General features: G+C 49.6%; 1 protein-coding gene across 1 annotated transcript; it reads left to right on the forward strand.

Moving 5' to 3' along the window:
- Positions 1 to 6,591: 6,591 nt before the first annotated feature.
- On the forward strand, positions 6,592 to 8,377 carry Fam167b (family with sequence similarity 167 member B). Its single transcript, XM_027398984.2, has 2 exons — positions 6,592 to 6,852; positions 7,670 to 8,377. Exons 1-2 carry the CDS (start codon positions 6,592 to 6,594, stop codon positions 7,898 to 7,900), a joined length of 492 nt encoding a protein of 163 aa, XP_027254785.1. The 3' UTR covers positions 7,901 to 8,377.
- The last annotated feature ends 3,230 nt before the right edge of the window (positions 8,378 to 11,607 follow it).

Raw genomic sequence — 11,607 nt, forward strand, 5'->3', positions numbered from 1 at the left:
CCCCCTTAAAAAACTCCCTTAAATACACATGGATAGTGTCCGTGCCTCAAGGACGCCCCCTGGACACCGGGACAGAACCGGAGATCAGCTTCCACTCCCGGGTGTTGAGCTGCAGCATCCTCAGGACCTTACAGCGTGGTGGTGCCCGGGTCCCCTACGACACTGGAACGCTGGGGACGGGCTGATCCAGGAGGGCGCCGTCTCCAGCTGCGCAGTCCCCCCCACCCTGTCTTCTCCCAGATCACTGTTTCTCGATGGAATGAATAAACAACAGCAACAAAGACGTCAGTCACAGATTCAAACTGGAGCCCCGGCGACAGCAGCAGGTGGTGCTACGGAGCTGGGGGTTTGGCTCGCCCAGCGGCGTTGAGATCACCCCCCAGAACTCCATTTTGCTAGCGCTACCCTGGGTCCCAGCCCCCAGACTATGGCAGGGACAGGTTGGGCGGCTGGAGACACGGACAAAGGCCTCATCGGAAGGGAACACACACTTCCAAGGCATTTCCTCCGAGGCCCAGGTTCTCAGGTTTTCTTAGGACCGTCCTCCAGAGTCCATTAAGGAAATCAAAGTTTCGTCATCGGTGAAACGGTGATGAAAATCTTATCTAAAGCTCTTACCTCTCTGCCTGTCTCCAGAGGCTCTCGATATTTTATTTTTTTAAGTCCTGGGGTGCTGGGACCCTTGAGGACTTCAAAAGAAAGAAAAATAACCATTTGTTCCCCTGTACCCTGGTGGGTGGGCTGGAAAATGTGGGTGTGTTAACTGAGAACTGCCTTCTTTCTCCCACACATTTGAAACTTGGGTGGGGGGAAATCCCTTGGCCCACCTTAAAAGCGAACAGCTTTGTAGCTGGCGCTCCCCCTTCCCCCAAGTCCTGCCTATGGGCCACCTTCACAAACCAACTCTGGCTTTGTCGGGTCCTGAGCAACTCCAGCGCTTTGACTGCATCCTTTTCAATAAGTGTGAATTGCCCATACAATGAACTGAGCCATGTTTTTTATATAGGGACCCTAGAAGACCCTCTGCTCACAGGGGCTTAGTCTAGCAAGAGACATGCTTCAGTTGGTAACTACAATAGGAAACTCAACTAATTTGCTAGAGGACTCATTCAACCATAAATCCATGCACCTGCTTTTAATATTTTTCTAGATTTATGTTTATGAATGTTTTACTGGGCAGCACGTGTGTGCCTGGTGACCACAGAGGTGTAATGGATCCCCTGGAACTGGAGTTGTGAGGTTGTGAGCCACCAGATGGGTGCTGGGAATCAAACCTGGGTCCTGTACAAGAGTGACAATTGCTCTGAACCACTGAATGAACCGTCCATCTCTTTAGTTCCCTTTTAGTATTTTTACTGATATATTTGTGATGCTAAGTCAAGATAACAAGGATAATAATAGAACACACAAAATCATCCAATGAGAGAGTGTGCTAAGGAATAGATTATACAGTTCTCAGAGGAAGAAATACAAGTGGCCCTTAAATACTTGAGGTGTTCGTTCAACATCTTTGACCATTAGGGAAATGCAAATTAAAAATACATTGATCTAGACTAGGCAGGTGGTGGTGTACACCTTCAATCAAAGCAGAGGCAGAGGCAGGCAGATCTGGTCTACAGAGTGAGTTCCAGAATAGTCAGAGAAAACCTTTTAATATTTTTCTAGATTTATGTTTATGAGTGTTTTACTGGGCAGCCCATGTGTGCCTGGTGACCACAGAGGTGTTTTGAAAAACAAAGCTTTGTTTTGAAAAACAAAGCAAGCCAGGCATCGGTGGCACATGCCTTTAATCCCAGCATTTAGGAGGCAAAGGCAGGCAGATCTCTGTGAGTTCAAGACCAGCCTGGTCTACAAGAGCTAGTTCCAGGACAGTCTCCAAAGCCACCGAGAAACCCTGTCTCAAAAAATCAAAAACCATAAAAAAAAAAAGAAGAAAGAAAGAAAGAAAAGAAAAACAAAGCAAAGCAAAGCAAAACAACAAAAATACATTGAGATCCTGGTTGAGGTGGTTCAGTGAGTAAAGTCACTTCTGCCAAGCATTGCCACCTGAGTTCAGATCCCCAGAACAAGTAAACCCAGCACTAAAGGTCAGGGGGAGTCAGTCAAATTGTAGCTCATTGGTCAGCCAGACCCTGTTTTCAAAAACTAAAGGGGGACTCCTTCTGTCTCAGGCTTTGGTTTGAACATTACAGTCCCCTAATCCTGGGAGATCTGTGGTCTATACAGAATGGTGGAGAGCCACTGATGACACCCTCACCTCATACTAACAAACACACCACATGCAAATACGCTTGAGATTCCATCTTCCCTGGAGATCATAAAGAAAATAACAATGGGGTCCAGAGAGACAGCTGAGCAGTTAAGAGCACTTGTTGCTCTTGCAGAGGATCTGGATTGGATTCCCAGCACCCACTTGGGGCTACCTAATGACCTTCTGTAACTACAGTTTCAGGCGACCTGATGCCCTCTTCTGGCCTCCTCCAACACTGCACACATGTGTTGTGCATACATTTCATGTAGGCAAAACATTATATGCATAAAATAAAAATCAATAAATTGCTGGGTGGTGGTGGTGAATGCTTTTAATCTCAGAACTTGAGAGGCAGAGGCAGGAGGATCTCTATGAGTTCAAGGCCAGCCTGGTCTACAGAGTGAGTTCCAGGACAGGCTTCAAAGCTACACAGAGAAACCCTGACTTGAAAAACCAAAACCAAAACAAACCAAACACACACACACACACACATACACACACACAGAAAAAGAAAGGGAGAGAGAACGCTGGTGAGTGCAGAAATTTCAGCAGAAATGTAAGCTGGTGTAGCCATCATGGAGGCTCCTTACAAAACTAAAATGGGTGCTGGAGAGGTGGCTCAGCCTTTAAGACTGTTTGCTGCTCTTCCAGAGGACTTTGGTTTGATTCTTGTTGTTGTTTGTCTGTTTGTTTTTTGAGACAGGGTCTCACGATGAAGCCTTGGCTAGCCTGGAACTCAGAGATCTACCTGCCTCTGCCTCCCAAATGCTGGGATTAAAGCCGGGTTCGATTCTAAACACCCACATAGCAGCTTATACCATCTATATGTAACTCCAGTGCCAGGAAATCCAACATCCTCTTCTGGCCTCTGTGTACCAGGGATCCCCACAGTGCATATGCATATATGCAGGCAAAACATCCACATACATAAAATAAAAAATTACACCCCCCCCAAAAAAAAACCCCTAAAAACAGAACCACTGTTGTGACCCAGCTGTGTTATCCTGGGGTTCTAAATCAGCAAATAAAGGAGACACCTGCACATCCAATCTCCACCCCCAGCCCCCCTCCCCACATTGTCAGGTCCAAAAGAAATGGCTAACTGTGGTACCTATTAGCATACCAAAATCCAGGCTCTTGGCATAGAAATTACCTGTTACAGAGTCCATGCTGCTGGCATCCTGGCTCATCTCAGCTCTTCTCACCCCATCCCTACCTTAAACTTCTCCACTCTGGCTCATGGTTTCCCTTTCCCAGCTTCTCATTCCTACACAGCCCTGCCATTTCAGCCATGTGCTCTCTTGGTCCTCTCTCTCTCTCTCTTTCTCTCTCTCTCTCTCTCTCTCTCTCCTCTCCTCTCCTTTCCTCTCCTCCCCCATCACGGCCCCCCAGTTCATTCTGCTGGCCATGTTCAGTTCACTACTTTCTCTCCCTATTCTGGACTCTTCCAGATGCCTCTGGCTGCCCTCTCCCTCATATCCACAATAAAAACCTTCCTCTCAACCATACCTTGGAGCAGTCATGTCCTCACTTTATACAATAATGTTTATGGTTGCAATGTTATTGTTGCATCAGTCAAGGTATAGAACCATCCCAGGGGTTTATCAACAGGCAAGCAGATGGAGAAGGCATGGTAAATATACACAATAGGATTTTATCTAGTTATAAAGAGAATGAAATTGCAACATTTTCAGAAAAATTGATGGAACTGGAGATCATCCTGCCAAGTGAAATGAACCATACTGAGACAAACGTTGCATCTTTTCTCTCATGTGTGGGATCAAGATTTAAATTCATACACGCATCTAGGCTGTGACAGCAGAGAGGAGACTGACTGAGAAGGAAAGAAGAGGAGTAAATAGAGGAGGGAGAAAATAAGAGAGTAATGGGAGGGCTGGGGACGGCTTAGCTGCTCACCATAACATAAACAGAAAGCTGGAGCTGCCCTCTGAAAGCAGCCGAGCGTGGAACAGTACAGAGTACAGCTGGTTTTGGTGCTCACACCTGTACACCCAACACGTAGGAGGCTTACAGAGCATGAGGCCAGCCTTGGCTGCACACTGAGACCCTGTGGAAACCAAAACCCAGAAGAAGACAGGCTATGAAATTCCAGACCAGCAAAAGCTTCAAGGCAAGGGGTTTGATAGACACCCGGATTAGTCCCCGCCCCCGCCCTACCCCCCCCAGTATTCTCATACTGAATCTGAAACTAGTGAAGGGGACGCCGTCTGTTGTAGCACAGGGTTTCCCTCCACCCCCAGGAGATTGTGACACACAGCAGCATTGGAGGAGCACTGGAAAGTATACAAAATGACAAAACCTATTTAAGTTGTCAGAAACAACTGGGCTGGGGTGCCTTCCTGGCATGCTCAAGCCTCTGGGTTTGCACCAGCAATTGGGTGAGGAGGGGCAGAAATGGAGGCTGTGCCAGGCATGGCAGTTCATGAATGGAACCCCAGCATTTAGAGGCAGAGGCAAGAGGATCCCTGTGAGAATGAAGTCAGTTTGTGCTACAGAATAACTACAAAACCCTGTCTCAAAACAAAAACAAAAAAGTGTGTGTGTGTGTGTGTGTGTGTGTGTGTGTGTGTGTGTGTGTCTGTTCATTTGGAAACAAAAAAAATGTTATTCTGTGGAGAGGAATGTGAGACATGTCAAGCCAGGAAGTTCCCCAGTAGTGAGAAGTGCTATTTGACCTAGGTGTGGCTTCAGTGTTTATTTGGGAGAATTTAGCAAATTACATGTTTATTTATTTTAAATTTCTTTCAAAAGACAGTATTTCTCTGTGTAGCCCTGGCTGTCCTGCAACTCACTCTGTAGACCAGGCTGCCCTTGACCTCACAGAGATCAGCCTGCCTCTGCCTCCAGGGTGCTGGGATTAAGGGTGTAACCACCGCCTGGCTCCGAATTACATATTTACTTGTACATTTTTCTTTTATCTCTTCCCCCTCCTCCTCTTCCTCCTCCTCTTCTTGCTTTGCTGTGTTTTTGAGTAACTGTCTCATATATACCAGGCTGACTTCAAATTCACCATGTAGCTGAGAATGAATTTCTGTCTTCACCTCCCAAGTGCTGGGATTACTGGCATGGGCGTATGTCACCACACATGTTTTCTTTAAGTTTTTCGTTGGTTGGTTTTATCCTCCTGTACATTCACACAGGAGCACCGAAAAATATGCACAAAATCCACTCATGCTGTCACCATGCCTGGGACTACTTCCGTTTCTCTTCTCTCTGACCCCTTTTTCTTTCCCTCTTTTTTCCTCCCCCTCTCTCCCCTTCCTCCCTCTCTCCCTTCTCTCTGTCTCTGTCTCTCTCTCTCTCTCTAATAGCTGGTGCAAACCCAGAGCCTTGAGCATGCTAGGGAGGGTTACTGATGGGAACCCCAGCCCTGCTCTCACTGATGACAGGTTTAAAGAGAGTTGAGAAACACTTGTGGCAGCTGGGCAGTGGTGACCCACACCTTGGTGCCAGCACTTTGGAGGCAGAGGCAGGCAAAGTTCTGTGATTTGAAGGCCAACCTGGTCTATATAATGAAGCCTAGGCCAGCCTTGGCTACATTTGAGATGAGAGAGAGGGAAGTAGGGAGGGAGGGAAGTAGGGAGGGAGGGAAGGAGAGATGGAGGGAGGGAGGGGAGGAGGAGGAGGGAGGGAGGGAGGGAGGGGAGGGAGGGAGGGAGGGAGGGAGGGAGGCTGAATGAAACCCTGTGAATGACAGGGAGGCAGCTCGCTAGAAGTCCATCTACAGTGCTGCCCTTCAGCCGCCGATGGTCCTCAGTGATTGCCAACAGAACCTAAGGCTCCTTAGAGTAAAGCTTGGAATCATGGTCCGGTCCCAACAGAGGCTCAGCGAAGTGGAGCCCTATCCAAAGTCCCATCACAGCAGCGCCAGAGTTGAGGGCCACAGACGCCCAGGCTACAGCCAGATCCCACGAAGAGCAGGGAGCTAGTCGGCCCCTCGCCCTCTCTCGACTCCCTTGACTTGGGTCACGGGAGGAGGGCCAAGTCGGATGATGCTTTTCTTATCCTGCTGTAACTTCCTTTCTGGGAACCAGGAACCTGATTGTGGGCAAAGACAATAAAATTCATCCGAAGGGCTCCTCCTGCCCCCAGCCGGATGGGCATCACGTGGCCCCCAGTTTGCAGACCAGGAAAATTCCATCCCTTGCACACTTAGCCTCACACACCCATCTGCTCACTTAGCCTGGCACACCTAGCCTCCCTTACCATCTCCATTCGCCACCGCACGCTCCTGGCACACTCTTTACCCTCACCCTCAGCCTCTTCCAGCTCTCCTGCGACCTTTCCCTCACCGCCCCATTGACCACCGCAGACCTACCATGTCCCTAGAGCCACTGAGGTTCCAGGCGGTGGGCGAGGAGGAGGAGGAGGAGGAGGAGGAGGGGAGCTTAGACTCTGTGAAGGCACTGACAGCCAAGCTTCAGCTGCAGACCCGACGACCCTCATATCTGGAGTGGACCGCCAGGGTCCAGAACCCCACCTGGGGCAGAGTCCAAGTCAGACCTGAGCCGGGGAGACCTGGAGCCATCTGTGGCTTTGACTCCATGGATTCTGCGCTTGAATGGCTCAGAAGGGAGCTGGTGAGTCCACTGGGCTGGATAGACTTGCGCAGGGTCTTTGGGCCAGTCCCCTCTGTGGGGCCGGGAGGAGGTGAGAATGGACCACTCTCCAAAGCAATTCCTCAGTGCTGTGCTCTAGGACCGGGGAGCCAGGAATCCAGGGGTGCTTTATTTGTGAAGCCAACTCCGGATTAATAGACCCTATTAATAGACCCTCTCAACCTGTGGATCTCGACCCTTTGTGTGTGAGTGAGGGTGTCGAATGACCCTTTCACAGGGTCTCATAGCAGATATCCTGCGTATCAGATATATAATATATATATATATATATATATATATATATAATATACACACAATATGATTCATAACACTAGCAAAATTACAGTTCTGAAGTAACAACGAAAATAATTTCATGCTTGGGGGCCACCACAACGTGAGGAACTGTATTAAAGGGTTGCAGCATTAGGAAGGTTGAGAATCACTGCCGTAGAGAGAAGAGGTAGCCAAGGAAAAAGTAGACCCTGGCTTTGCTCTCGGGTAGACTCTTAGGAGGAGAGAGTTAAATATTAGCTGTGCTAATATGTAAGCATGTCCAGTTCAGCTCAGCGAGTCATCTTAGTTGATTTGTAATGGTGTACCAGATATCTATATTTGCATACGAATGGGTCCTTCGCCTGGTTTGGGAACCACCAATCCGGAACAAGATCTGAGAGACGGGGAAGGATGAAGTTAGGTGAGAAGCGGCTCTGTGAGCTGTTCTATGCAAAGAGTGTTCCCAGAAAGGGAACAATGCCTGGTGAGGCTGATCTGGCACGCTCATGCCCCCTATTGGTCACAGCAGGAGATGCGTGCTCAGGACCGGCAGCTGGCGGGGCAACTGCTGAGGCTGCGTGCCCAGCTGCACCGACTCAAAGTGGACCAAGCCTGTCACCTGCACCAGGAGCTGCTGGATGAGGCGGAGCTGGAGTTGGAGCTGGAGTCTGGGACTGGTCTGGCTCTGGCCCCGCCACTGCGGCATCTGGGACTCACCCGCATGAACATCAGTGCCAGGCGATTCACCCTCTGCTGAGGGCACTCGGGTGTCCCCTGGACTATCTGGGAAGAAGGAAGGAAGAGGTGCCCCAGGCTCCGGCTCCTGCAAGGGTGGGGGTGGGCGCGCACACAGGTTTCTGAAAGTTGAATTCAGAGAGCACAAAGCCCCAGAGTGAGGGGAAGAGAGGGAGTTCAGGCCGCAAATATGTTAATTAAAAAACCGCTGCATCCCACCAAAGTTTCTGCAGTCCCTCACTGAAGCTGAGGGTGGTTGTTGCCTGTCTACCACATGACACTGGGACTGGGGACTCCACAACAGGAGACAAGACTGCTGAAGGTGGATGGCACCCAGTCTCCCCAACATCTCCAGATCTATTTCTCCACCTTATCAAATCAGAAGGGAGGGTTAAATAAAGATTTATTGTATTTTGTTTGTTTTGTGTGTGAGCATGCCGGGAGAAGAGGTTATTGGATGAGCTGGAGCTGGAGTTATAGGCTGTCGTGAGCTGCCTGAAGTGGGTGCTGGTGAAGGAACCGGCTTCCCTTTTGGCAGCCATAACAGCCGAACACGTGCTTGCCATAAACCTGCCTTGGTCACTTAGAGGTCAGATGCCTGTCTCGTGACAAGGAACCTTAGTCACTAAAAGGTCAGATGCCTGTCTTGTGACAAGGAACCAATCAGAAGTTAGCTGGTGGCGCTATGCTTTACGACCCTGGGTGTGCTTTACGGACAAGCGCACGACAATGACGTAGAGAGCATAGCAACCACCCTGGGAGGGCCTATGAGCCATAACAACCAGTTGACCAATCAACACAGGGCAAGCCCTCCAAGCCTGGAGGCACACCAATCGTAAGCCTGTGCGTACCCCTAGACACTCCCCTTACGCTGCCCTATAAGATCTTTGGGGAGACCTTAGGAGCCGTCTTTTTCTAGCTGTCCGCCATGGCGGGTGGGTGAAAGACCCGAGCTAACATGGGGTTAGTTCGTTAAATTACAATAAAGCCTCGTGCAGTTTGCAGCAAGCTCTCGAATCCGCCTGGTGATTGGGGTGACCGCGAACCTGGCCTGAGACCCCGATACTTGAGTTTTCGGGGGTCTAACACTGGCAACAAACTCAGGTCCTCTGCAAGAGCAAGTGCTCTTGACTATTGAGCCCCTTACCTCTCCAGCCCCTAAACTTAAAATCTTATGTCTCTTTTTTTTTTTGGTTTTTCCAGACAGGGTTTCTCTGTGGCTTTGGAGGCTGTCCTGGCACCCGCTCTTGTAGACCAGGCTGGTCTTGCACTCACAGAGATCTGCCTGCCTCTGCCTCCCCAGTGCTGGGATTAAAGGCATGCGCCACCATCTGGCTCTTATGTCTCTTTCATGGCAGGTGATTTAGGTAAATTTAGGGCTAGGAGGATGAAGAATCTGACAGTTCTCTGTTCAAAACCAACTCCCCTATTTCTCTCTCTCTCTCTCTCTCTCTCTCTCTCTCTCTCTCTCTCTCTCTTTTGTATTTCGAGACAGGGTTTCTCTGTGTAGCTTTGGAGCTTATCCTGGCACTTGCTCTGGAGACCAGGCTGGCCTCGAACTCACAGAGATCCGCCTGCCTCTGCCTCCCGAGTGCTGAGATTAAAAGCTTGCGCCACCAACTCCCCGCTTCAACTCCACTATTTCTATTAGAGGATGGGGAGACCACGCCAGCATGAAGGCATAGGCCCTTAATCCCAGCACCCATGAGGCAGAGACAGGCAGATCTCTACGAGTTTGAGGCCAGCCTAATCTATTTAGTGAGTTCCAGGCCAGCCAGGGCTAGAGCTAGAGACCGTGTTTTAAAAATCTCAAAAGAGCTGGGTGGTGGTGGCGCAGGCCTTTAATACTAGCACTCTAGAGGCAGGAGGATCTCTGAGTTTGAGGCCAGCCTCCTCTGTAGAGCAAGTCCCAGGACAGCTAGAGTTACACAGAGAAACTCTGTCTCAAAAAACAAAACAACAAACAAACAAAAAATCTAAAACTGGATAGAAACAAGCTGCTAATTCTCACAGGCAGCTAGATAGGCCTTACTTTAGCGTGCCCATGCGCCATCTCTCAGTGACATCCTCCAGGCATGAGCTGAAGCTGAAGTGAGCTGTGAAGCACTATGGTTCCTAAGTGAGGGGAGCTGAGCCCTGCACCAGGTCCGGGCTCTGTCACCGAGGAGGGTTTTTGTTTTCTGCATGTCTCTCAGCCTTTGTTTCTGTGTTACTCTCTTTGTCTGACTTTCCAACTCAGGCTTCCTCCCCCCTCATTTCCTGTCCCCCCTTCCCTCTGCAGCTGAGGTACACAGAGCTTCAGCTTCCACCTCACAAACCCCAACAATGCTCTGTGGGCTCCCCTCCCCCACCCGCTCACTCAGCATAGCTCAGGAGGTGACACATTTACACTTTCCTTCCAGTGAGGTCAGGACCCATTCTCAGGCCCGATAGGGGCCATTCGAGGTTCCTCACATCACTGGTGACCTGGTCCTCTGCCTACGATGGGTACCATCCTTATTTTTGACCTGCCTGCTGCTTGTTGCAAAACATCTTACCTCCTGCTGATACCAGAATGTCTGCGGCCTGCCACAGCTGCATGGGCAGTATGCTTGATCTGTCCTCTACCTGTGGCAGGCTGTGCGGTCCATTAGGGGTGTGGCCTTGTCTCCACTTGAATTATCATTTTAGGCCATGTGGTCCTGCCCTCTGCCTGTTACTATATTCTTCAGTTAATCATCTATCTATCTATCTATCTATCTATCATCTATCAATCTAGATATTGACACAGGGTTTCTTTATGTAGCCCCTGGCTGTCCAGGAACTCCCTGTGTAGACTTGTATGGCCTGGAACTCACAGAGATCTGCCTGCATCTGCCTCTCAAATGCTGGGATCAAAGCTGTGGGCCACCACACCCTAGCCTGTCACTATAGTCTTAAGGACATGGGGTTTTCCTGTATTCCTCCTAAAACAGGCTGTCAACACTGGACTGTAAGAGGCCTGACCCATGACTGTTGTTCTGTGCCCCAAGATGACATGGTCTATGCTCTGTCAGTGACTGTGGTTGCTGTTTACTAAATTACATGCAACCTTGTCACCAACCATTTAACAGAGCTATTGTCTAGGCTTCAACTCTGAACAGAAGAGATGCCTTCTGCTGGCAGATTAAATTAAAGGCCGCCTACCTAGTCCTAGCATGACTGTAGTGCCATGTTCCTTTGTTGTAAACCCAACTTGTAGCTGCTGGCCTCTGCTCATGGAGGCGAAGGCTCCCTTCGGATCTCCTACCCAGGTGCATCTTGGAGGGCATGAAGGCGGCTTCATCAAGCATCCTTTCTTATCAGGTATAACGGCCCACTCCTTTGCACTGGGGAGGCAGAGGCAGGCAGATCTTTGTGAATTCAACATCACACTAGTCTGGTCTACATAGCAAGTTCCAGGCTAGTCAGGGTTACACAGTGAGACCCTGAATTAAAAAAAAAAAAAAAAAATCCTGCACAGCTGACCCAAGGTCATGGGAGCTCACTTATAGCTGCGGGGTCCTGCATGGGACCTAACTAGGCAACAGTTGTGTAGCTTGGTCTTTTTGAGAGGTCCCTGACAGTGGGACCAGGATCTATCCCTGGTGCATGAGCTGACTTTTTGGAGCCCATTCTCTATGGTGGGCTTGCTCAACCTTGATGCAGGGGGGAGGGGTTTGGTCCTCCTCAACTTAATGTGCCCCATGGGAGGCCTTACCCTTTCGGAGG

Source organism: Cricetulus griseus, chromosome 2, assembly GCF_003668045.3.
Source record: "Cricetulus griseus strain 17A/GY chromosome 2, alternate assembly CriGri-PICRH-1.0, whole genome shotgun sequence".
Taxonomy (NCBI): Eukaryota; Metazoa; Chordata; class Mammalia; order Rodentia; family Cricetidae; genus Cricetulus; species Cricetulus griseus.

Coding starts and splice junctions, on each gene's coding strand:
- Fam167b (XM_027398984.2), top strand. CDS start 6,592: ATGTCCCTAGAGCCACTGAGGTTCCAGGCGGTGGGCGAGGAGGAGGAG. Junction 6,853..7,669: donor AATGGCTCAGAAGGGAGCTG/GTGAGTCCACTG, acceptor TATTGGTCACAG/CAGGAGATGCGTGCTCAGGA.